At 36.1% G+C, this 27275-nt stretch overlaps 1 protein-coding gene across 5 annotated transcripts in view; it reads left to right on the forward strand.

Annotated features, from left to right (window-relative positions):
* Positions 1-27275, forward strand: part of KTN1 (kinectin 1) — a 101388-nt gene that overhangs the window by 18381 nt on the left and 55732 nt on the right. For all 5 annotated transcript variants that reach the window (XM_026480324.4, XM_026480327.4, XM_026480328.4 and 2 more), the window contains exons 2-6: positions 13943-14495; positions 18164-18301; positions 19713-19883; positions 21562-21692; positions 27090-27206. In XM_026480324.4, the coding sequence (XP_026336109.2) occupies positions 13973-14495; positions 18164-18301; positions 19713-19883; positions 21562-21692; positions 27090-27206 (1080 nt within the window). In that variant the 5' untranslated portion in view covers positions 13943-13972. The remainder of the gene's footprint in view (positions 1-13942; positions 14496-18163; positions 18302-19712; positions 19884-21561; positions 21693-27089; positions 27207-27275) is intronic.

Genomic DNA, 27275 nt, shown 5'->3' on the forward strand with positions numbered 1-27275 from the left:
TTTTATGAGTTATTTTTCTTGTATGTGATTTCTTTTATGCTTCTAATAAATGAAAGTTTTTTTTATACTCTATCACATTATTCTGTTTGGAATTCTTGGAGGTATATTCCCTGTTTGTAAGTTCACCTTCAGCAGAAGTGTATGTGTAAATACTGTACTGTGCAGGCTAGACTGGGTAGAAGGAATTTTTTTCCAGAGGATTTCAGGATGTTGGCACCATTTTTGTGTTATTTTTGATTGAAGAGGTGGGAGTATTCTGGTGTGGCAGAGACTGGATGCAAATCTCAGAACCCATCGTTTATAAGATCTTTATGAAAACCTTCTGTTAGCTTTGAATGGTAGGAAAAGTGGGACAAGCTCTCTTTTCCTTGTTTAATATGGGAATTTCTTCCTCTTAATTTAGCCTTTGTGACTGTGGAGCCCTTGAAAGTCTCAGTTTTAATACCTCTCTCATTTCCACTTCCCCCAGCTGCAGCTCAGAATCTTCTGTCCTTGCCTCAAATAGCCATTAACACCTTCATTTCCTATTTGATTTTCCCCCTTTCTTAGGATTTCCCTTAAATGCCAGAAGACTTACTTATCTTAGAGCAAAACAGTTTTTGTTATATTCGATTGAAAGAGTTTTTGCTCATAATGCTAGACATGGATTCCTCAATTTGGTTTTTAAGTCATAATTCATAATTTAAAAATATAATTAAATATAAACTCTGTTATAAAAGTAATATGTGCATGATGGGAAAATGTAAACATGCTGAAGGATATAAAGCAAAAAGTTACCAAGGAAAGTGCCCAGAAGTCACCATAGAGTTAATGGTTTCTGACGTGTCCTAGGAGTTTTTTAAGCATGTATGAGCATGACTCTGTCACATAAAAGGTAATTTTCTCTCTATACTGCTTTGCAACTTACTTTTTATGTATGTTTGATTTATGTACAATATTTCTTTTAGTGTCTTACCATATTACATGTGAAATTCTACTATAGGCTTATTTAGTCATTTCCCTAATGCTGGACATACAGTTCTTTTTAGTTTTTACAAGTACATTGCTAAGTGAACTGTCTTGGGTATATCTTCCTACTTGTGTGGTTATATCTATAGAATATGGATATTTAGTAGTTCTAGAAAAGGAATTTTCTCTGTCGAAGAGTATGCACTATATTTGTACTTTATTTTTCCAAATTTCTCTCTAAGGAGATTGTACTATTTATAATCAGACTAACACTAAATGAGAGTACTGGTTTTCATACTCTCTGACCCATGCCTAATTTTTTTAGGCAGTTTTATCAACTTAAAACTCACAATAGACTTCAAACATTTAAAGTGTACAATATGATACATTTTGACATGTGTACATTGCTGAAACCACCACAGTCATGATAATGAACATATGTGCATCACCTCCAGAATTTCCTTGTACCCCTTTGTGATTCCTCATTTTCACATTTTCCTGCCCTGCCAACTTAAGATAGAAATTGCATTTCTTCAATGTGACTGAGGTTGCATTTTTAAAAATACATTAATTGGATATCTTTTTTTCCCTTGAGAACCTTCTAAATATATATCCTTTGGGTTTATTTTTTTTATCACATTTTAGTGATATTTGTAAGTTAAGGCAATCAGACCTTGGTCATTTTGTGGGATTTAGTCACTTTTCTTCTTTTCTTTTGCCGTAAAAATCTTCAGTGTTTTCTAGTCAGATTTCTGTCTTTTCCGTTATGGTGCTTGGTTTTACTTGAGACACAGAAAAGCCTTTTACAAAACAGGCTTTTTTTAAAATGCAAAGAAATACACCTGTGTCTTCTAGTTATTCATGGTTTAATTTTTTTATCTTTTAAAACTTTGATCCATATAGTATTGAGGTGTAGGGGCTTAGTTTCCCCTGAAAGTGGCTGTCATTTGTGTCAGTACTGCTTAGTAAGTAATCTATGTTTTTTATGTATTGATTTGAAATGGCCTGTCGATTAATGTACCACAGTTTTCATATGTATTTGGTCTATTTCTTCTGTGTTTATTTGGCTGTTCTTGGGCAAATTTTAAAAATTGTTTCCTAAGTGAAGCTTTTCCAATAGTACCCTCAAGTCTTTTTGGATAGTATTTGACATTCTTGTCTCATCATTTGCATTTCATGTTTGGTTTGTGAAATGATGTTTTTAGTATTATGTGTTTCCTGGGAATAGGCAAGAATAAATATAACATTTTATCATTTTAGTGTTTTTATTTTTCAGTGACCTAAAGTGATGAACATAACAGGCTGATAAAGTAACTCTTAGGTGCAACGTTAACAGTCTAATCAGGCATTCCTAGGGGATGACAGGTTTTGAAGTAGGTTTTCCGTTGGCTGGTAAATTGAATCGATACCAGACATCAGTTATTAGAACTACTTTTTGGTAGTGGGATTGGACCTATTTGGTGAGGTTAGGCAGAAGAAGGACCATGGGAAGAAGTTACAGGGAGATAAGATTTTGGATCAAAACTGGGAAAAATGTTCTAACAGCTTTCTAAAGCTATGAAAGGGACTAATGGGAAATGCTCATCCCACTTTTTTTTTTTTTTTTTAAAGATTTTATTTATTTATTTGACAGAGAGAGACACAGCCAGGGAAAGAGGGAACACAAGCAGGGGGAGTGGGAGAGGAAGAAGCAGGCTTCCCAGCGGAGCAGGGAGCCTGATGCGGGGCTCGATCCCAGGACCCTGGGATCACGCCCTGGGCCGAATGCAGACACTTAATGACTGAGCCACCCAGGTGCCCCTCATCCCACGTTTTCAAACAGAGACTCACTGACCATTCAGCTGTGTCCAATCTTTGAATGGCTAATTGGATTAGATGGCCCTTTCTAACCCAAAAATCTTGTGAGAAAGTAAAAGGTAGGTCAAGATTGTAGATGTTAGGGGAAGGAAGTCGTCTGTATATGGTATAGCTATTTTACATTATTGATGTGAATTTTATGTCCTCATGTTAATTTTTGAGCAGTTTTGATGATTTATGTTCTTGTCTTTGAAAACTATGTATTGGTTTGAAATACTGAGTTTTTGGGGCACCTGGGTGTTAATTTTTGAGCAGTTTTGATGATTTATGTTCTTGTCTTTGAAAACTATGTATTGGTTTGAAATACTGAGTTTTTGGGGCACCTGGGTGTTAATTTTTGAGCAGTTTTGATGATTTATGTTCTTGTCTTTGAAAACTATGTATTGGTTTGAAATACTGAGTTTTTGGGGCACCTGGGTGGCTCAGTTGGTTGAGTGTCTGACTCTTGATCTCCTCTCAAGTCTTGATTTCAGGTTTGTGAGTTCAAGCCCTGTGTTGGGTTCCATGCTGCGTGTGGAGCCTACTTGAAATACAGCGTATTTAAAGTGTGCTTTTGGTGTTAAAGTTTCTGATTTGTTTAGTTATCAAAAGTTAGGTTTCTTTACAGAATAAACTTTTAACCAGATTACCACCTATGGAGGTGTTATGCAATGTTGTTTCCTGAGAAAATGTACTAGTTTGGGCTTGATGGTTAAGCAGAAGTCTGAAAGATACTGGTTTAACATTCAGCACCTACCAGTCATGCAGTTCTTTTTTAATTTCTTGAAGAGTCTGTTCAAACTGATTTATCTGTTCTTATATTAAGGAAAAAGTAAGTTTGCCCCCCCCCCATAGAAGTTTCTTGTATTGTGACATGATACGTAATGGAGAAATTAAATTTTATTACTCATCTCCGGCATTAGTTGGATTTGTTTCAGATTGGGGTAGCAGCACTTTAGAATGGGTATTGCTTGAAATAAGAGGTGTGTTAATAAGGTATGAGTCACAGAAATAACTGTGTGTCGCAGTTTAAAAGGAGAAGTTGCACCACAGCTTTGAGATTTCAGTGTAGTTTGTAAAGTTAATTTTAGAAAGCTGTTGTAAATGGAATTCCCATGTCAGGGAACTCAGTGTTTCATTTACTAGATTATCTTTTAGTTACTTTGAATTTTTTTCCTCTTATTTTAAAAGATAAATATATGGTTTTACTGTGGACTCTGGGGCCACTATGCTTTGGTGTAGCAACTGACTAGAGAATGGAAATTTAGATGAGTTTTTATATTCTGATGGCCGTTTCAGGAAGTGGCTCATGGCTTGGTTTTTCTCACTGGTGTCTTTTTCTTACTGATATGTAGACTCAAACTTTTAAAAATTCTTACTGCAGGTATAATTCACTTGTAAACTTTTAACCATATACAACTGTACAAAATAAGGTGAGCCTTTTTTTTCTTTGTGTTTTCTTTAGTACTTTATACATTTTCTAAATGTTTAAAACTTTAATCTGTCTGATGTCTTCACTTGATGTAAATGATCTAGTCTTTCCTCTCTTGACTTGAAATAACATACAGTAAACTAAATATTTGTCTATTTGGATCCATTTTAGATTTTGAGTTCTATTGTCCTTTTATTTGTATCACACTGCAGTAGATTGCCTCCCTTTAATTGTTAGATGGACTGTCTCCTATGTCATAAAATTCTGTGAATGTGTACACGGAGAGTAAATGTTCTAGGATTTTAGGAGAAGGGGGACTAGCTGTAGGAATGGTACTTGAGCTGGAAGAGTAGAACCATATGGAGACTCAGGTTTGGTTTTTATGCTCTGATTTATTGATACTGTGTGCTTAACTTCCTCAGCAAGATCGTGAATTCGTTTAAAGTCAGCAAATCAATTTGTGCAACATTGCTAAAGCATCCTGCATTCTCCATTCACATTTTAAATTTAAGTGGACAGTTTACAAAGAATAAAAAGTTAACAATATAATAATTATAGTGTGTTCGATAGCACCTCAAATACCACGATTTTTTTAAAAAAATTATTTAAAAAAATTTTATATTTATTTATTTGAGAGTGAGTAAGAGAGAACACTAGAGGGAGGAGGGTCAGAGGGAGAAGCAGATTCCCGCTGAGTGGGGAGCCTGATGTGGGGCTCAATCCCAGGACTCCAGGATCATGACCTGAGCCAAAGGCAGATGCTTAACCAACTGAACCACCCAGGTGCCCCCCAATACCACCATTTTTACCCTTACTCTGGACTAATAACTATTTACCATTTCATTAAGAAAATGGTAGCACTGAGGAAGAGAGTTTTCACAAACTTTGATACCATATTTACCTCCTTGCTTGTGTTTGTGCCTATCTCTTCCTTCCTTCTGCTTTTACAGAAGTTTGTGTTTTCATCTAAAGCCGCTCTACTTGTACACCAAATCCTATTCTTGCTCTTTGATAACCTTGCCCTTCATTCTCCTGCATCATCAGTCTTTCCCTTTCTACTGGATCATCTTTGTCAATGTACTAACATGCTGTAATTTCTTCTATTCTTAAAAATCAAACTCTCAAGTTTATATTTCCTTCTAGCTTCCATTTCATTTCTTTGCCCTCTTCGTAGAGACTCCTCTGAAGAGCTGTCCACACTTGCTGGCATCCTTCTCACTTTTGAATTTATTTCAGTCAGGTTTTGATTACAACTACCCTACTGTTCAGCTAAAATCACCACTAATGTCTGTGTTGCTAGATCCAACAGTTACTTTCTAGTTTTCATCATATTTTATTACCAACACTGTTTGATAAAGTTGATCGGGCTGTCCTTCTTCATACGCTTTTCATTTAAGCCACCAAGGTAGCATGCTGCTGATTTTTGTTAATTGGTTTTAGATATGATTCATGTGCTGAATACTCCTAAATTTGTATCTCCAGCCTGCATGTCTCACCTGTCACACACTGTTTTGTTTAGCTGTCTGCTGGACATCTCCACCTGTCTAAAACTTACCTCCTGATCTTCAACCCCATTCATTTCCTTTTCACATTTCCCTCATCTCAGTAAAGGGCAATTTTGTTGTTTTTGGCGTAGTCTAAAATCTTTGGAGTTGACTTTGTCTTTGCTTGTTCTTTCACACCCCACATTTTAGTCCTCAGCAAATCATCTTGTCTCTACCTTCAAAATGTATATAATTTGACAACTTCTTAATACCCCCATGCCACCAACTTGCTCTGATCATCTCTTGCTTAGGTTATTTCATTCATCTCTTAACAGTTTTCCCTGCTTTCAGCCTCCTCTATGTCCTTTTCTACTCAGAAACTTCCACTGGTTTCCTGTATTACTCAGAGTCCAAGCCATAGTCCTTACAGTTGCCTTTAAGAAACTGCATGATTTGTTCACTGCCCCTGCCACCTTCAAATGATCTCTTTAACTTCATCTTCTACTTTTTATCTTGTTTATTATACTTGAATTCCACTGTCCTTATTGTTCTTGCTCTAATAGGCCATGTATTTTCCTGTCTCCTATACTGTAAATTAATTGCTGGCCCGTCTTCCCTTTAGTAGAATGATGGCCATAAAAGGTCAGGGATTGTGGCTTTTTAAAATTTTTTTTATTTTTACTGTTGTTTATTCAGAAAACCCTAGAAAACAGTGCTGACATATAATTGGTGCTAAGTAACTGTATGAATGAATAACAGCCTATTATGGAAGACCGTAGTTAAAAGGATATAGGTATGATTTGAACTGGGTTTTGAAGGGCAAGTGAAGATTTTATATAAAGGATAATGCAGAGTTTTTTTTTAGATTTGATAGGGAGGAGGTGAGATAGGAATTTAAAAAAAAATGACGTTTTAGTTTCTTAATTCAGAACCTGTGGTAGTTTCTTACTGCTGATTTTGTCTCAATTGACTGCTGATCTTCTCTGTCTGGTTGTGCTTTATGTTCTTCAAAATCAAATCTAAATTTCCCAGACATGAACCTACCCCTGTATTCTTGATCTTGGCAAGTGATCATTTATGGACTTTTCCAAGCTAGAAATGAAGAGTGTGTGAGTCTTCTCCCTCACTTTCACTATGCCCTAAGAGTTGCCTTGTCCCTGTTAGTTGGTCCACCCAGGTGTGTCCCTGTCTGCATTGTCTTGATTCACTCTCGTCAGATCTCTTTGGCCTAGTAAAATAGTAATTTTATTAGGCTTCCTTATATCTGTGTTTTATGTATCCATTGGATTTAAAATTTTGGTTATATTTTTATTTGTAGATGTTCTGATCGATTCATATCAGCCCAGTTACTTTTGGTAGTTTCATTTCTTTGCTTATTTTCCCAATTCCCTCTTATGTGTTTATGTGTATGTTGTAATCTATTGGTTCCAGTATCTTAAATTTTTAGGGATCTAATTCCTTACTTTGTTTTTGTTGCCTGTTGCTCCAGGTGGCTTCTCTTGTGTTCTGTCATTTTGTATTGTGAACTCTTATCTGGATGACAGTCTTTGGGTATCTTGAGGAGCCTGGCTTGAGAAAGCATTCCACCAGAGAGGGTGTGCATTTACTTCTGTCCACAGGCACTGTGGGCACCACCATCTTGGGACCGCTTAAATTTTTTGGCTTGGTATTCCAAGATCATGCAGGTTTTTTGGACCTTAAGAGCTTTGTAAGAAAATATCCCTGGAGCCAAGGCAGAATAGGGACCAAAAGTTAAGACTCTCAATTTCATTTTAGTGCTTTATTATATTGCTATTCATTGGTCTTAACATTTATTTTGGCTTAGAATATATCTGGACTGTAACATGCTTACTGTATTTGAAGCTTAGCAACAATACAATGCCTACTCTTAAATTTTAGCAAGAAGAGTTCAGAAAGTGTTATAGATACTTCTGCAATGGAATGGAAATTTGATTAAATGATTTTTGTCCACGAATAATAGACTTTTTATCACTGTACTTTCTGTAAGCCATTTTTCATAAAACGATTAACTTGTTCATTTAAAAAACATAAAATGTTATCATGGATTTAAAAGAAGGGAAACATGGTATGAGTAGTGGCACGTTTGGAATGCAGACTATTTAGATTCAGTGCGATCAGGTTACAGATCCTTTTTCTTTCTTTCTTTTTCTTTTTCTTTTTTTTTTTTAACGAACATTCTTTTACAAAGAGCCTGTAATAAGAGCTTTCAGTTTAGGCTTCACAGCTACTTACAGAATTGTAGCTATGTTGTGTATTGAGTAAAGCTCCTGTAAACTACTCTGAGTGTCTCTGTATCTTTAAAAGATGTGTTCATTTAGTTGTCCAGACAGTATTGATTTATATAGGAACTTTTATGAAATTTAGTATTCCTAGGTCAAAAACTACCTTTCCCTCAATTGATTGCTTTTTCACAAATGTGCTTGCTTATTAGTATGTTTGCTGTACATCAGTGGAAAAAAATTGACTTTCAGTTTGTTTGGATTTTAGTCAAAATTTTGTTGTATTTTTCCTAAACTAAATTTTTTTAGTTTAAAGAAAATGATGGCAGAAGCAAGAATAACTGAAATGTTATGGTAGTAAGAAAGTAGAATTCAAAATCTTAACATTTACTTGAAATTCAGTAGTATACTGATCAAATTGTTTTAGTTTTCCTTCTTTATAACATGTAAACAATTCCTTTTTATTTGTGTTTATTTAAACCTTTAAGAGCGTAATGTGCATTCAGGATGGTTACTTAAATTTCTTTTTTAATGTAGAATTTAAAAAGTTGAACAGTTACGCGGAGGTTAGAGGCAGTGGAAAATCCATGTTTGACTGCTCTAAAACTTAACTACTAATAGCCTGTTGTTGACTGGGAGCCTTCCTGATGACAATTAACATATTTTGTGTAACATATGATTATATACTGTATTCTCACAGTAAGGTAAGCTAAAGAAAAAATATTAAGATAATCATGAGGAAGAGAAAATACATTTATAACACTGTGTTTAGTTATCGGTAATGAAAGTTTATGTACTGAAAAAAAGCTGCTTGTAAGTGGGATCTACGCAGTTGAAACCTGTGTTCGAGGGTCAGGTGTACATTAAAAATATTTGTAATCTCTAAAAAATGATGATCATTTTTCTGTATAATTTCAGGTTGTATCTATATGTATATAATTGTGCTCAACATAATTTTTAGTTTTTTTGTTATTGTAATGTATTTTGTTGCTTTACACTGTCTTAATTATTTTAAATGGTGTGATTAAAAAAAAAAGGTTTACTTTAGAGAAAGGGGAGAGGGTGAGAATGCTAGGGGGAGGGGCAAAAGGAGAGGGAGAGTCGGAAGTAGACTCTGCGTTGAGCTCTGAGCCAGGCTTGATCTCACCTCCCCATTATGACCTGAGCAGAAAGGAGTCAGACGCTCAACAGACTGTGCCACCCAGGCACCCCAAATGGTGTGATGTTTAAATGTGTGATGTTTCTGTAGATGTCCACACTTAGATAATTTCGTTGCTTTACCATTATAAACAGTGAATCTATTATTATGTGTACCTTTTTATCCTTTTTGATTAAGCGGTTTTGTTGAAATTGTAGTAGTTGCTCCTAGATTTTATTTCTATATCATTTAAAATTTTAGGTTTTACATTATTAATACAAAAAGGTTGTTGAGTCTTCTGAAGTTTACAAGATTTAACTGAGTAATGCAGCTCAATTTTTGTATGAACAAATGCAGTTATAAGAAGACAAGTAAATGGAATCTTAAAATTATTTGATTAGCATTCATAATACATACTCAGTTGAAACACAGAATCATACATACTCAGATGAAACAGAATTTTTATATATTGTTTTTCCGTTCTGTTAACTTTTGTAAAAAAATTTTAAGTCCTTTATTGGTAGGGCAGGGATGAAAACTCATTTTTTATTCTAGACCAGGATTTTAAATGTGGGATTCATGTATACCCTTTAGGGGGTCCAGAAACCTTCTGTACACCTTAGCATGTTACACTTTTTTGTTTTGAGTAAGTGGATTGGTCTTTGATCAGTTTTTTGAATAAATAAAATATTAAAGCCACTGGTATGGAATTTGGTTTGAGAATAGTTTGAGGTCCTTTTATTATGATCCCATGGATATCTCATTCTTGCTTTACTTGTCCACGATTGGGTGTTAATTACATTCAGATTGGAATCTGTTAAGGTTTAAGGTATAATTACGTTCAAAGTTCATTAATATTACAAAGGGAATAATAGGGGAGAAATTATTGTTGGTGAATTTTGCTGTCATCTCAAAACCTGAGTTGCTAGTCTCCATGTTTTATCAACTCAACAAACATTATGTTGAATTGCATGTTGTGGACTGAGAAAATTGTAGCAACTTGATTCCTATCACCTTGGGCTAAATTAACTTTATCTCAACTTCTCCTATCCCTTCCTTTTATTTTTCCATTGTCTTCCCCTGCCCACACCTAAAATCTCTTCCTGCCTTTGCCCTTCTCTGTATTTTTCTGGATTTCATTCCCAGTCCCTTTTTGCCTCTTTTCTCTCCTTAAATAACCCCCCCCCCTTTAAAAGATTTATTTGAGAGAGAGCATGTGCGTACATGCACTTGGTGGGGGGAGTAGAGAAGCAGAGGGAGAGCATCTCATGCAAAGTTCTTGGCCCAGAGCCCTGTGAGGGTTGATGTCACAACACTGAGATCATGACCTGAGCGGAAGGAATCCAGGGGTCAGACGCTCAACTAGCTGAGTCATCCAGGCACCCCTCTCCTTATATTACTCTTCTACCTGTGTATATAATGTAAAGTTTCTTATAATTTTTATTAGTTTATTATTGATATTGTAGTACTTATTCATTTGCTATTTTTAAAAATAAGCAAAGAGTTAAACATTTTTATGAATTTCTTTAAAAAAAAAGTGTAAAACTAAAATATTAAGGCAGGTGAGACTATATTCATGATTCTGGCACAGCTCTTTAAAAAAATCATCTTGAGGGGCGCCTGGGTGGCTCATTTGGTTAAGTGGCTACCTTCAGCTTGGGTCATGATCCCAGCGTCCTGGGATCAAGTCCTGCATTAGGCTCCTTGTTCAGCGGGGAGCCTGCCTCTCCCTCTGCCTGCCACTCCCCTTGCTTGTGTGTGTTCTGTGTCTCTCTCACAAATAAATAAATAAAATCATTAAAAAAAAATAAAAAATCATCTTGATATATCCTATTATACATAAAATGTCTTGGTCATACAAGTAAAATTATGATTTTGACTATTTAGCTTTATTGAATTGAATTTGACAAAAATCTTAGTTTTTTTTAAGTATTTACAGTTTTAATAGCAATATTTTATTGAGTTGATATTTGCTAATTGAACCCATTCTGATGTTGGATATTTTATGTCTCGGTTTTTCATATTATGTATAATGTTGCTGTGAACATCTTTATATGTGCTTTTCCTTGCAAATGTCTTGGGTTAAAGGATCAGGATTATTGGATTAAAGAAACGTGACCATTTTCTTGAATTTAAATTTGTCTCAGTGTTATGGTTAGGCTTCTGTAGATGTGGAAAGCAAGTTCAAGAGAAGGTGAATTGAATTGGCTGGGGGAATCTCCTGAAAATCCAAAGATGGGAATCATGATTCTTCAGGCTTATGTGGGACCTGGAAAAGGAAATCAGAAAATCATTAGAACATTTGAGGAATGTGTGTTTCAGAGTTCTTGTGGTCTCATGGCTTCTCTTTTCCCTGAACGTTTGCTTCTTGCTTTGCTTGCTTTTGTAAGACCTAGGCTGCACATGGCTGCAGTTTGCTGTTCATCAGGGTCTTTCTTTCTTTGACTTGACCTTTTTTTCCAGCTTCTATGGCTGCTGCTAAGTGCCTTTGAATCTTTTCTTCCCCAGATTAAAAATCTGAGTACTGACTTGTTTTGTCCTTTTTCTCCCCCCAACTCCCCAGCTAAGTTGGACAGTCTGCGTGTACAGGCTATGGATGGTAATGTTCGAAGAAACAAAAAAGCCAAAAATAGAACATGGTCTCTGCTTCTTGAAAGCATTTCTTTTTTTTTTTTTAAAGATTTTATTTATTTATTCTACAGAGATAGAGACAGCCAGCGAGAGAGGAAACACAAGCAGGGGGAGTGGGAGAGGAAGAAGCAGGCTCAGAGCGGAAGAGCCTGATGTGGGGCTCGATCCCATAACGCCGGGATCACGCCCTGAGTGTGAAGGCAGACGCTTAACTGCTGTGCCACCCAGGCGCCCCCTTGAAAGCATTTCTGCTTGACCAGTAACACTTAGAGACACAGTAAAATATGTCTAATCAATTAAAAACCTGAGGGTTCATGAATTATCAGGGAAGAACAATTCTGTATAAAGTTTCTTTTAGTATTTTGTTAGCATGTGATTCTTGTTCCCCCTCAACTTGTTAAAACCTTGTCTGAGTAAGTCAGGGTTTGTGTTAATACCATTAAAAATTGCTTATGGAAGTATGAAATGTTAACAAATGCTGTTTTATTTATTTTTTTTTAAGATTTTATTTACTTATTTGACAGAGAGAAAGAACATGCAAACAGGGGGAGCAGCAGGCAGAGGGAGAAGCAGGCTCCTCTCTGAGTAAGGAGGCCAATATGGGACTCCATCCAGGACCCTGGGGTCATGACCTGGGCCAAAGGCAGGCTCAGGCTTAACCAACTGAACCACCCATGGGTCCCTACAAATGCATTTTAATCATAAAGATCAAGAGTGTGCCTAATAAACAGCTTTGTTTTCAGGTTCCATTTTCCATTTCTGGCTGTTTGCAGACTTAAGTCATTGCTGGTGTAACTTGAAAAAAGTATACCCCACATTTTAAAATGAGATACAAGCAAGTTGAAAGACAATTAAATAATTTGCTTAAGTTTATTATGTTATCAATATAAGATTTCTAGGTCTGTCTATCCTGGCAGTTAATAAAGGTCACTGTGAGTAGCTTTATGTTGTCTTGGAAAATTCAAGTCCTATTAAAATGGTTCTGGTGGTCTTAAATTCATCAAAATCAGATTTATTCAGCTTTAAAGCTGATGTTTTCTAAAGTCTAAAATAATTCTTAGAATGATTCCTCTGTTTAGGTGGAATTTTGTTTCTTTAATCATTACCTGTTTTTGAGACTTCAGATGAATCATTTAAAAACTTAAAATTCTCAGATTCATTTATGCATTAAAAGCACAAAAGTTGAATTTAAGTAGCTTTATCTTAACCATGTCTGCAGGCTTAATTTCATCTACATTCAATACCTTGCCTTTTTGCACAAGAAATTTGATATGAGTCACAAGAATAAAAACCATATTTATGTGGCTTATACATATTTATAGGAATAAGGATATCTAGAGTCTAAACATCAGAATCATTCTTTGAGGTTTAATTTTAGCTGTTAACTACAATTCAGATGAGAGATATAGTGTCTATATTCAAGGCAGATCTGGATAATCACAGCATACCTTTATTTTCTGTAACTATTGAGTTAATCTAAAAGTAGGATTTACTCTATTGATGAGGCAAGGGCCCTTTTATCTTTTAGCATTTGGGAAAGATTATGATGGCCAGCTTTGTTTTTGCAGTATATACTTTGTTTGCAATAAGGAATACCATGAAAAAAAACGAGAAAAGCATCGAATTTATAATTTATTTTAATACCGAATGATACAGGCTCACATTTTGATTTTGACTTTGTTATATTTCCATATTTGTGATGTATCGCATTATATCATGAAGCTGTTAGTCCCTGAAATGAAGGTGCTAGGAGTTTGTGAATGGGCTTAAATCTCTAAATGAAGGAATGAACCACCTCTATTTTTTTTTCCCAAAGTATGGTACTTTTAATCAATACCCAGTGTTTCGGTAATAATCAATGCCTCTATTTCCACATATAGTTGTATTAAAGTGTAATAAAAGGAAAAAAGCTAAATACTAATAAAATGTCAAAAGTCGATATTTGGGAAAAAAAGTAATGGATGTCTAGGTTCTTTTCCTCCCATGTGAGGATCTTTTCACGTGGTTTAAAAATAGAATGCTGTGTTACACTCTTTTTAGTTATTGCCACACATTTTTCTTTCATAGTGTATTTGAATTGTAGATGGCAAAATAATTGTGTAATTTAAATGATTAACCTGATTAGATTTGTACATCAGGTCAGATCTGAAATACTACTTGAAAGAGCAAAAGTTTTGCGTGTTTAATTTTCATAATACTGACTCAAGATTGTTTTTGTCCCCCCCACATTTAGGTTTTATAGGATCACATTAACAAAAGCACCATGGAGTTTTATGAGTCAACATATTTTATTGTCCTTATTCCTTCAGTAGTTATTACAGTAATTTTCCTCTTCTTCTGGCTTTTTATGAAAGAAACATTATATGATGAAGTTCTTGCAAAGCAGAAAAGAGAACAAAAGCTTATTCCTACCAAAACAGATAAAAAGAAGGCAGAAAAGAAAAAGAATAAAAAGAAAGAAATCCAGAATGGGAACCTCCATGAATCTGATTCTGAGAGTGTACCCCGGGACTTTAAGTTATCTGATGCCTTGGCTGTAGAAGATGAGCAAGTTGTACCTATTCCACTGAATGTAGTTGAAACTTCAAGTAGTGTCAGAGAAAGAAAGAAGAAAGAGAAGAAACACAAGCCTGTAGTAGAAGAGCAGGTCACCAAAGAAAGTGATGTGTCAAAGACTCCAGGCAAAAAAGTAGAACCTGTCCCAGTTACTAAACAGCCCACCCCCCCCTCAGAAGCAGCTGCCTCAAAGAAGAAACCAGGACAGAAGAAGTCTAAAAATGGAAGCGGTATTATAATCTATTCAACTATATTGTATGATTGTATTTGTTTTAATAACTTCAGAGCTTGAAATTTAGGTAGCTTGTTAGGGGTGTACACTATATTAGATACTGAGTTATAAACCAAGAATGTTGTCAATTTACTGTGTTTGCTTTCATTAACATTAATTGCTGATAAAATAATTAGTATTGATCATAAAACAGTATTCAAAACTAAACTTTATATTAGAAATATAGAAAAGACATTAAATGGAAATATATAAAATCCAACTGTTTTACTAAAACCACTAACAACCTGTAAATATCAGCAGTTAGAAACTTTTATTTCAACCAATACTTTCTAATCGGCGTGATAGGAATTAAAGATGAATTAAGATAAATTAGATATTGTTTTTTGCCTTTGATTAAATTTGCAAACATTTATCATGTAGCTTTTTTAAACTAGGCATTATACTAGGTACCAGGACTACAGAGATGAAAGTTGTGCATTTTTAAGCTGTAGACATGAACATAGTTACTATAAAATGTTTCAATTTTTTTTTTTTAAATTAAGTAGGCTCCAAGCCCATCATGGGGCTTGAACTCATGGCCCTGAGATCGAGTTGCAACTGAGCCACCAGGTGCCTCTCTTATAAAATGTTTAGAATAATGATCTTGGTATGTCTAAACGAGTGTAGTAGTTCTAAGGTGGATCCCTTAAAGGATGTAATGCCTAAAATTAATCTTAGAGGTTATGTAAAGACTAGCTAGTTTTTTGGGTGGTAGGGGAGGTGTGGGATAGGGTATACCGGGTAGAGGGGTTAATAGATGTAATGGAGGGACGCCTGGGTGGCTCAGTTCGTTGAGCGTCCGGCTCTTGATCTTAGCTCAGGTCTTGATCTCAGGGTTGTGAGTTTGAGCCCCATGTTGGACTCCACACTGGCTGTGGAGCCTACTTAAAAAACAAGACAAAACAAACAGATGTAATGGAAAGAAATGGTGTCATGATGTGTGAAACTGCAAACAGTTTGTATGAAAGGACTTGTGTTTACCATTAAGTTGTTTGTGTGTCTAAACTTATGGAGTGTTAAAAAACTTACGGAGTTATATTGGATTTTAAATATTTGTTTACCAGCCATGATCAAGGCATGGTACTAGAGAAATAAAAGTAAGCACCTCTATTTTAGTGGGGGAGAAGGACATGTAAGCCAGTGATAAAATGTGACTTGCATAAGAGATGTATGACATATAGAAGAAATGCAAGAAGCATAAATGATTACTACTTTTGGGGACCAGGGTTGAAGAGCTTTACAAGGAGGCAGTGGCTGAGGTCTTCCAGAATGAATCACTTCACCCAAGCAACTAGTGGATCTCATTCCATACTGGCAATATATGATGTGGAAAGACACAAAGAAGAATACAGTGTATTGTTGGACCATGAAATGTGAGGTTGGAAGCAGTAGGACACAAAGATGAAAAGATATGCAGGGCCTAGATCATGATGGTTTTTGTATACAGTGTTAAGGAGATGGGATGCTATAGTTTAGCCATTGTTGAAGATTTTCAAGCAGGTCACTTTACATGGTCACATTTATATTTTAGAACTGTATCTTTGGCAGAACTTGAGGAGGACGAGTTTTATGGGGCAAAGTTTGATGTAGCTAGCCTAGTTAAGAGGTTATTTTCCAAAGTTAAATTGGAGGATTGAACTATGGTGGTGACAGAAGAAATAGAAGTAGATTAGAAGGGTGCCTGGTTGGCTCAGTCGGTAGAGCATCCAACTCACATTGGGCATGGAACCTACCTCGAAAAAAAAAAGAAGGTAGATTAGAGAGATCTACGAAGTAAAAAAACGACATGACTCATCTTATTAGATAAGGTATGGCAGATTAGGAGAAGGCAGGATCAAAGCTAATTACCCAAGTTCTAAGTTTCTCAGGGTTGGCATACTAAAATCTTTGAGCCAAATCTGGTCTACTTTCTGTTTTTTTTGTGGTCCATGAGCCAAGAATAGTTTTATATTTTAAATGATTTGAAAAAGATTCAAGGAAGACTAATATATTGTTAAATGTGGAAGTTATATGAGATTGAAACCTCTTTGTCCATAAATAAAGTTTTTTTTAATGCAGCCACACTCATTGATTAACTTAAGTCTATGGCTGGCTTTCATACTGCCACAACAGATGAATAGTTTTAACAGAGTCTATGTGGTCTGCAGAACCTAACCTATGTAACATTTGGCCCTTTACAGGAAAAGTTTGCCAACCCCTGATTGGTAGATGGTTGGTAGCACCAAGATGGGGAATATCGGAGAGGGAGTGGATATATAGAGAGGAGAATGCTTTCAGGTTGTTTCAGGTTCCTATGGGGGGCCAGGTACATAGGGAGCGATTTAGGATGCAATAGGATATGTAAGCGCAGAGGCATAAGGCTAGAATATAAATTCAGAAGCTTTAAGCATGACAGTAGTAGTTGAAGTTATGGGTGTAGATAAGAGCATCCACGGAAATTATTTAAAGACTCTACCCTGAGGAATACCAGCATATGAGGTATTCTGTAGGAACTGCTCACAAAAGAGTCTGAAAAGGAATATTTCAAGTGTAAGAAAGAATTATGGGAGCTGATAGAGAATTTTAAATTTTATTTATTTTATTGTGGTACAGTAAACCATAACATACAGTTTACCATTTTAACCATTTTTAAGTGTATAGTTCTGTGGTATTAAGTACATTTACATTCTTGTGCAACCATCACCACCAGTTGTCTCAAGAACTTTTTCATCTTTCCCAGCAGAAACTCTGTACCCATTATTAACCAGTAATTACCCTTTCCGCTCTCCCCCAGCCCCTGGCAGCCACCATTCTACTTTCTGTTTTTGTGAATTTGACTACTCTAGGTACTTCATATAAGTGAAATCATACACTATTTGTCCTTTTGTGACTGTGTTATTTCACTTATGAAGAGGAGAGAATTTTTAGGAGGTGTAGAGATCAGTAGTATGGAATGTGAAATAGGAGTCAAAGAAGAATTAAAGGATATTGGTAGAGTACAGCATTTGGGATGTTAGGTTGCTGTGTAAATCCTTTCATAGATACAATGGAGGAGATAAAAATCAGGTCTCAGTTGAGAAACGATTGGTAGAAAAGGAAGTACAGATTATTCTTTCGTCAATATAAGAAGGAAATGGGTGTGGGAAGCTAGGAATTACAGTGGTGGGAAGGGTTTTATTTTTTTAGTTTTATTTTTTTAAAAGATTTTATTTATTTATTTGACAGACAGCCGGCGAGAGAGGGAAGACAAGCAGGGCAAGTGGGAGAGGAAGAAGCAGGCTCCCAGTGGAGCAGGGAGCCCAGTGAGGGGCTCGATCCCACATGCCCTGAGCTGAAGGCAGACGCTTAACAACTGAGCCACCCAAGCACTACGGGAGGGGTTTTATTTTTTAAGGTGGTAGAGATTTGAGCGGCTGAGAAATGGGATATAAAAGGAGCGAGTACTTAGAAGTCTTGACGAAGTTAAAAACAGGTGTAACAGAGTAAGAAAGGTAGAATGATGTTATGAGAAAGTTAAAAAATTTGAAGGTAAAGCATTCTGGGAATTATTCATTAGTAATTGAATCTTCTGTGTTTGCTGATTATTCATTAGTAAATGAATCTTTTGCATTGTTTGCTATGATGACTTTTCATTTATTTTCTATAAAGATGATCAGGATAAGAAGGTGGAAACTCTTCTGGCACCTTCAAAAAAGCAAGAATCATTACCCCTTCATCAAGAGACTAAACAAGAAAGTGGATCAGGAAAGAAGAAAGTATCTTCAAAGAAGCAAAAGGCAGAAAACGGTGAAATGTGTAGATATGTATTTTATAAGTACTAATTCTAGAGAAGTACACTAGGACAAGGACCCTGGAGACCTCACATGCTCTTTAATTCCCAGCTTAATGTGTACTATAACAATCGTTAATGCTAATACAAGTCCAGAGATCTCTTGAGTCTTGGGATTTCATAGTGCTTTGACAGATGGCCAGGGTCTAAGTTTGTGATGAAGAAGTTTATCTGAAATTTAAAAAGGACAAACCATTTATTAAATATTCTATTCTTATTTGAGTTTTGGAAATATTGTAAATAGCATACAAATTGTAGAAGAAAAGTATTCCTGAAACATTTGTATTTTAAAATATCACTTAAAGATTTTGCTGGAGGACATTGGCCAGATCTGTCATTACCCTGTATTTCCAGTTACTTCCTAAACATAGTTTGCATGTACATTTAGGAAGCATCCAATTAAGAGTGATGGAGCAATTTTTATATGTTCAGAATTGTCTAGGGAAAGCAGTTATGAAATGAATGTAGATTAAATGGTGATATTCAAATAATGCTGGGCTGTGGTATCAACTAGTGCTAGAAAATAGTACAATTGCAAAGGGAAATCTGAAGTTCTGTTATTTGTATTGAAATTATGATGTATCAAGCAACTAGGTATAGAAAAATGTTACCCATAAACATTTGTTGATATTAAATATTTATTAAAATTTTAAATAAAAACTGTGTGCCCAAAAGTTTTTTTTAAAAAGTAATAGAGATTTTCATATGTGTGTGGAAGTTTATATCTCTAGTCAGCACACATCAGACTTTAATGTTCAAACTTTTAAAGTTCTTCCTGTTAAAATTGGGAACAAAGTGTAAGGAGGCTTCCTACCTCCGCTTCTAATGTTGTTTAGCAATTTTTAATCAGTTTAGTAAGATGTGCCATGGAAATTACAGGCATAACTTTTAGAAATGAGACGATATCTGCAAGGAACAATGACTGATTTTTGTACCTAGAAAGTGACTCAATTAAAAACTAGCATTTGCAGTAAGAATTCAGTAAAGTACCAACATAAATACAGATTAATAGTTTTCCTTGAGCACTAATTAAATGTGAAAGGATTTTTAGTTAAAACAGGAAGAAAATGAGAACTAACTAAAATGTAAAGATGTAGAAGAAGAAATCTTCAAATGCATTAGAGGAGATATGCTAACACACTTTTAGATAACTTAAATGATTTACTGTAAAATAATATTAAACGGGTACTGCTTTAATTAGAATGTTTTGACATGTTAAATGATAAAATAGGAATTTAAAGCCAAGTTGGTGTTAGATATTTGAAAATAACTGCATTTATCATTAAACTTAAGTGTGTGTGCATGTTATTAATTACTCCAGTATATAAAGCCCTGAGTAATTATAATTTTGTTGAATTTAAATTGCAGTCTTGGTAGATGAACCCCTTATTCATCCCACTACTTATATTCCTTTGATGGATAATGCTGATTCAAATCCTGTGCTGGATAAGAGAGAGGTTATTGATCTAATTAAATCTGACCAAGTAGAAGGAATCCAGAAAACGGGGGCTAAAAAATTGAAGACTGAAACTGACAAAGGTAACACATGGCATGCAATAGTTTGTTATATTGGAGAAACACATTTTTGAGTTCTGGGTGGAGTCAAGTAAATTTTCTCATAGAAACAGTGAATTGTAAAAGAACAAAAGAATCTTTGTAGTAAAAGGTTTATTGGTAATTTTCTAGTCCAGCCTGCTAAGTTTTGTGGAGCTGGACCCTTGAATTTGACTTTCCCAAGATCTCACGGTTATTTTGCTGTCTGGTGATTTTTTTTTTTCCTCTCTCTCTCTCTCTCTCTCTCTCTCTCTGGCTGTTAGTCACTTGTGAGGTTTCTATGCTAATTCACAACCACCTTTTATTATTACCTTTTTAATAGACTTTTTTTTTTTTTTTAAAGAGTAGTGGTAGCTGCACAGCATAATTGAGTGGAAAGTACAGAGAATTCCCATATACCCCTTGTCCTCACACATTCACTCATCTGATTTTTTAAACTTACCATGTTACTGAACTATCAAAACCCTGGGCTTCATTGGGTCTAATGGGTTGCAGTTGCTTTATAAGAAGAGGAGGTTCGTGCTTGAAATTAAGATCCCCCTGGGGAAATTGGGTGAATCAGGGGGTGCTTGATGCATGAATTTTTTTAAATGTCAAGATTGTTTGTATTTATTTGATATTTATCAAGCCAGATTTCCTTTTTAGAATTATCTTTGGGCTTATTTTCTCTATAAAATTTGATTTATATGTCATGAGTACTAAGGTTAAAGGAGAGTATTTGTGAACATATCTGGTATAGATACTAGTATACTAGACATTTGAATGTTTGTTGTTGTTGTTTTAAAGATTTTATTTATTTGTTTGACAGAGAGAGGGAACACAAGCAGGGGGAATGGGAGAAGGAGAAGCAGGCTTCCCGCTGAGCAGGGAGCCCGATGTGGGGCTCGATCCCAGAACACTGGGATCATGCCCTGAGCTGAAGGCAGACACTTAACGACTGAGCCACCCAGGAGCCCCTGAATGTTTGTTTTTAAAGTGGGGGTTACTGGACACCTGGGTGGCTAAGTCGTTAAGCGTCTGCCTTCGGCTCAGGGTATGATCCCAGGGTCCTGGGATCGAGCCCCACATCAGGCTCCTCCGCTGGGAGCCTCCTTCTTCCTCTCCCACTCCCTCTGCCTGTGTTCCCTCTCTTGCTGGCTGTCTCTCTCTCTGTCAAATAAATAAATAAAATCTTAAAAAAAAAATAAAGTGGGGGTTGCTGGCACTTTAAAGTATTCTGCAGTTCGATCAAATTTTTAGTTAATGTAATTATTCCATCATATATTAAAGATGATGAACACTTTTTTCTCTCTTGACTGGAACATTTTTTGTTGTTTGACCTGAATTGTAAATCTATTTTCTCTTGGTTATTGACTTTCTGGGTCAAGAATTCTTTTTTTTTTTTTTTTTTTTAAAGATTTTATTTATTTATTCGACAGAGATAGAGACAGCCAGCGAGAGAGGGAACACAAGCAGGGGGAGTGGGAGAGGAAGAAGCAGGCTCATAGCAGAGGAGCCTGATGTGGGGCTCGATCCCATAACGCCGGGATCACGCCCTGAGCCGAAGGCAGACGCTTAACCGCTGTGCCACCCAGGCGCCCCTGGGTCAAGAATTCTTGATGCTTACCTTTGCTGAAGTTATTACTTGTGTTTCTTAAATGCCAACTCTTTATTTTTTTTAAAGAAAATGCTGAAGTGAAATTTAAAGACTTTCTTCTGTCCTTGAAGACTATGATGTTTTCTGAAGATGAGGCCCTTTGTGTTGTAGACCTGTTAAAGGAGAAGTCTGGTGTGATACAGGATGCTTTAAAGAGGGTAAGCATATTTTTGATTATGGGGATATTTGGGAATAGTGATTTAAGTTCATCAAACAAGAAGTGCCCGAGTGTCTCAGTTGGTTAGGTGTCCAACTCTTGATTTTGGCTCAGGTCGTAATCTTGGGGTTGTGAGATGGAGCCCCATGTCAGGCTCGGTGCTGGGTGTGGAGCCTGCTTGAGAGTCTCTCTCCCTCTACCCCTCCTTCTCTGCTCACACTCTGAAGGAAAAAAAAAATAACAAGACTTTTGCTAGAGGAATAAATTCACATTTCCATCATTCATATTCCAAAGCACATAGTCACATTTAATTCCAGAATGGCTTCAGAAGTTATTTCTTATAGCCATACTAATCAATACACTTATTCAGTCAGGTGTCTGAGTCATCTGATACTTTGACAAAAGTGAAGTGCTTACAATGAGTAAGATGATTTATAGGACTTTAAAGTCATTTGGCACTTAACCTTGCTTTGCTCTGCTTGGAAGTATTGAAGGCAAGGTCAGGTGATTTTTGGATAGACTATATGGAATGTTTCTGTGACTCAGTATAGCACACTTCAAAGAACCTGGGAGTGTGTGTGTGATCATCCTTCTAAAATAAGTGGTTTGAATAGTAGAATTACTGCTATGACTGACTAAGATTTGTAAAAAAAACAACCCTCCCAAAACAAAAGACAGTCCATGGAGTTAATATTTAATTTCTCATGGGTCATGCCCACTATATTATCGTGTATACTATGTCATACTGGGAAAGGTGATAAGTTTTCAGATGTTACTTGTGTGAGATAAGATGACATCATGTCTGGTATTCACTATTAGATGCTGGACTTAACTGTTCTTATTCTAAACACACACATAGACACACTAACACACACTAACCACTTACCTGCTTTAAAACCATGAGTGGCTTCCATTTTTTCTTCAGTCCAAGCCATCCCCCTCACTTGATTACCTTCAGTAGTCGAATTCAGTCTAAATTGTTCTCTCTGTTGGTCTTTCTCCTAATCATCTGGACTTTTTTGTCATAGCATTTATCATAGCATATTAAGTCTGTCTGTACTTCCGAAGATCTATGGACAGTGTGTTTTATAACTCTGGCATTTTATAATGTAGTTTGCTTGTTGGACGGTCTCCACATGGTGCTAGCAATGGTGCAGAGTGAACAAGGTATTCCGGGGTTAATCAGGGTACGTGTGGTAACTGCATGTGACTTTGGATACCAAATCAGATTATTCTGTTGCAAGAAACTTTCTTGAAATTCTTAATTGAAGAATTTGCCTTTGATTTACTTTTTTTTATTGGGTAAGTGTGTATCTTAAAAGGGTTCTTAGTTATTTGTGGGGATAAGGGAAAAGCCTCTAGTTGAAGTTTGCCTGAAGTTTGAAATTACTGCTTTTTAAAATGGAAAATAATTGCTTTAAGTGTTCTCTTCTGAGGATGTTGGTGGTGGCTTATGGGGGCAAAAGTAATTATTTTGTTGTCTGCGATAGCTTTGAACTCTAGAGACTGGGTGGTAAATCAGCCTCCCCTTGATAGCTATTTTAGGCAGGCCAAGGAGGAAGTTGGGTACTCTTAAAGATAGCATTTTGAAGTAGAGTATTTTGCAACTTAACATTTTCCCCCTCTTTGGAACTTTTTGGCTTTCTTTTAAAATTTTATTGTTCTGGGTTTCTCATGGAGTGATTCTGTTCTCATCTGCAGGGACTCACTCACTATCTTTGTAGGTCCTCTGTATCTCCAAAGTAAGTTTAGTTTCTCCCTTTTCCTGTCATAGAAACTGTCTTGGTCAGACCTTTTAATAGATGGCAAAGTTCCAGGTATAAATAAATCCCCACCTAATGAAGATTGTTCCAGATTAAGGGTGAAGATAAGTACGGGAGCACCAACATAGGATGGAGATACAGGAGTTAGAGAACTTGCTGACAAGTTAGATACGGTAGCTAAAGAAGAGTCTAGAATGAATGCTTGTTTTTGCTCTTGAGTAACTGGATAGATTGTGGTGACAGTGGTATTTATGAACACTTCGCTGAGGAGGAGAGAGTAGAAGGTTGTGAAAAATTTTAGGAAGTTGTTCTAGGCATCCTTTGGATCATTTAAGTGGGTATATTCATTTCACAGTTGAATACATATTTCTGTGGAGTTGAAAAAAGATCACTTAGTGTGTGACTTAGGAAAGTAATCTGCTATCACCAATACACATGATAAATGTGTATTAGACCGGAGAGGATGTGGGGAATGCTAAGAAAGTTCAAGAATGAGCCCTGAGAAACACCAGCATTTAAAGGTCAGGGAAAACCACCACAAAGGATACTGAAGAGGAGGAGCAGCAGCAGGAGACCGTGGAATCCCAGACGCTTAAGGAGGGTAGTGAGTTCACGGGGGAGGGAAAAGTCAACAGGGACATGCTTTAGAGTGATCAAGGAGGATTAGGATGGAAAAATTGGATTTGATATCCTCAGTGAAGGCAGTTTCATTGGAGTATTGGACTGTAAGTAAGTAATAAATAGGAAAGGTGACGGTGTGTCCAGTTTGAGTAACTTTAGATGGGAAGAGGAGGATAAACACTAAAGGGGTTGCAGAGTTGAGGAGATTTTATGTTGTGTGCATGTGTGCAGGCATGTGTCTTTAAACAATAACACACTTGCCTTCTGTATTAGACGTAGGTTAATATACTGGGTTCTAGAGTCAGATTTCCTGGATTCAAATCTGAGTTCTGCTACATGAAATTTGTTTCGCGTTAGGTAAGTGACTTAACCCCAGTGCCTCAGTTTCCTTATTTCCCAAACGGGAATGATAATCAGGTTTTGAAAATTAAATGAAATAATACATAGTGGGTGCTCAGAGTTCCTAGCATGCAGTAATTGCTCAAAAATGTTAACTGTTAATGTAATTATTAGTAAGAAAATATTTGATTTGATATTTTAGTTGATTATTAATTTCTTAGTGTTGGCCTTTAAATATACTTGCCTCAGTTATGTGATTTTTCAGCTTTAAATTATTAACTCTTTTGACTCTGCTGTATAACAGGAGGAGGTCTGCCTACTTAAATGTTTTCCTACACTTTCTCCTTTTTGCCTCTCAACTTTTGTTAATAATAACATCGTTTATCAGATACTTAGAATATTTAATATTTGTTTTGTGACTGTAATTTTCATGTTTGCTTTAGTCATAATTTTACAGGTTAATGGTGGGTTTAAAGCTTGATAACCGTTCTTTTGCCATAGTTTCTGTATTCATTTCTTGGTTGGATAAAGTTATTTTTCCTGGAATTTCTTTAAGGAGGGCTCATAGGAACTATATTTCCCAAATTCTGGCAAGTTAAAATGCTTTTTTGTTGTCATTATATTTGAATGATATTTGGTGGGGTATAATATTTCGGGGTTTCACTTTCTTGAGAATTTTTCACGCTTGCTTTACCATTCTCTACTCATGTAGCTGGATAGAGGTCTGAGACCATACTGAATTTTCCACTCTTTTCATGTATTTTTGTCCGACTACACTCTCAGAATTAAAACATCCTATGGGGCAATCTACCCAAGTATTTATTGTTTATTGGACTTTTCCAGTGTCCACCCTACTGTACAAACATCAAGGGATTCAGCTTCTTTTCAGTTCAGCAGTAAATTTAATATGGTTTTGGCCTTGACTCGTGAGTCCTCTCTCAGTATTTCTCTGAATAAAACATGTCTTTTCAATTATGAAATTTGTCCCTTAGCATAATTGAAATAATGGGTATCGATTAAGCATATACTAAATCTTTGCCTATTGTCTTTATTTTTCACATTTTGATCCTTAAAAAAAAAAGCTTTTGGTTTTCTTTCTTCTTATTTACTTTTCTCCATCGTGGATTCTCCCTTACCATAGTTCAGCAGTGTGTCTTTTTCTGTTCTCTGCTTCTGATTGGATTGTGTTTCTGAGGTGGTATTACTTGTACTTCCACTTCAGGTTTTGCCAGCTCATATTTCATCTCATTCTCTGGTCTTTTCTTTGAGCTTATCTTTTCTTGTGAGCTCTGTTCTTTGCTCTTATTTTTCCAGAAATGACTGCTGTAAGATTTTTAAAAATCATGGTGATACTTTTTAACACAATTTTGTCTGCTTTTTGACAATCCCTTTTTGGTGATTTTTTTTCACTTGTCATTTATTTTTATTGTTTTCCTTTTTTCAGGTATCTTGCATCGACCCCCCCCCCCCTTTTTTAAAAGATTTTATTTATTTATTTGACACAGAGAGCAGAGGAAGAGGGAGAAGCAGCTTGGCCCCCTGCAGGGCAGAGAGCCCAGTGTGGGTCTGGATCCCCAGACCCTGGGATCATGACCTGAGCTAAAAGGCAGATGCTTACCCGACTGAGCCACCCAGGAGCCATGACCCTGTTTTCTTTTTAATCCGCACTCTTTTAGTGAGGGTGTTCCTCTTGGATCAACCGTGTGCCTGGAGATTAATAATCAAAGGACCAAGTCTAACTGCTGTTTTCCTTAGGCTGTGTGTGAAAATAAGTTCTTCTAGCCTTTCATCTTCCCAGATAAAAGACTTCACTACTGTGGAGCACCTGGGTGACTCAGATGAAGTATCTGCCTTCAGCCCAGGTCATGATCCTAGGGTCCTGGGTCATGATCCCAGGGTTCCTGGGATTGGGCTCCCAGCTCAGTGGGGACTCTGCTTCTCCCTCTCCCTCTGCTTGCCACTTCCCCTGCTTGTGCTCTCTTGCTCTCTCTTTGTCAAATAAATAAAATCTTAAAAAAAAAAAAAAAGACTTCACTATGAAGTCTTACTGTAGAGACTTTCTCACAACTCTTCCTAACTAGCTGCTCTCTTTGTAAAGTTTGTATGATTTCTTCTTTCTTGCTTGAGCTCTCCTTTCAAGAAGATTCCTACCTTCTGTCTTTGTTCCTTACGTCAAATGGAAGATTATTGGTTTTTTCCTTTCAGAACATGCCAGTTAATTTCAGAGAACTAGGCACTGGGGCACTTCTACAGTCTTGTATATTTTGACAGGGTTGTCAGGCACTTGTATTTGATCTCTACTACTTTTGGCAGTCTTTTCTCATGTTTTGATATTACAGATGATTGTTTCATTTTGGTTTTATAGTCCTCTTTTGATCTTTTAGGAGGAGAAGAAGGAGATGGCTATCTTGACTCTGGGTCTAAAACTGGAGTCTTAGAATTCTTTGTAAAAAATTTATTTCTTGGTTGATATGTATCCTATTGCATGCATCAGAATATAGAATGATACAGTGACTTTCACAAATGATACTTCACTGACTAGTACTTGGCCATGATTCTAATTTATATATAATTGTGATCTTTGCTTTGGCTTAAGAACACTTGATACTAGATACTTCATTTTCATAATTTTCATTAGCTCATGTTAACTCTTACTAATTCTGTATTGATTGTAGTCAAGTAAAGGAGAATTGACTGCACTTGTACATCAGCTTCAAGAAAAAGACAAGTTACTTGCTGCTGTGAAGGAAGATGCTGCTGCTATTAAGGATCGGTGTAAGCAGTTAACTCAGGTGATGACATTCTTGTATTTAAGGGATATATGTTCTGAATCAGAAGCAGTGAAAGATTTCAGAAATTGT

This window comes from Ursus arctos, unplaced genomic scaffold (assembly GCF_023065955.2).
Source record: "Ursus arctos isolate Adak ecotype North America unplaced genomic scaffold, UrsArc2.0 scaffold_25, whole genome shotgun sequence".
NCBI classification, from domain to species: domain Eukaryota; kingdom Metazoa; phylum Chordata; class Mammalia; order Carnivora; family Ursidae; genus Ursus; species Ursus arctos.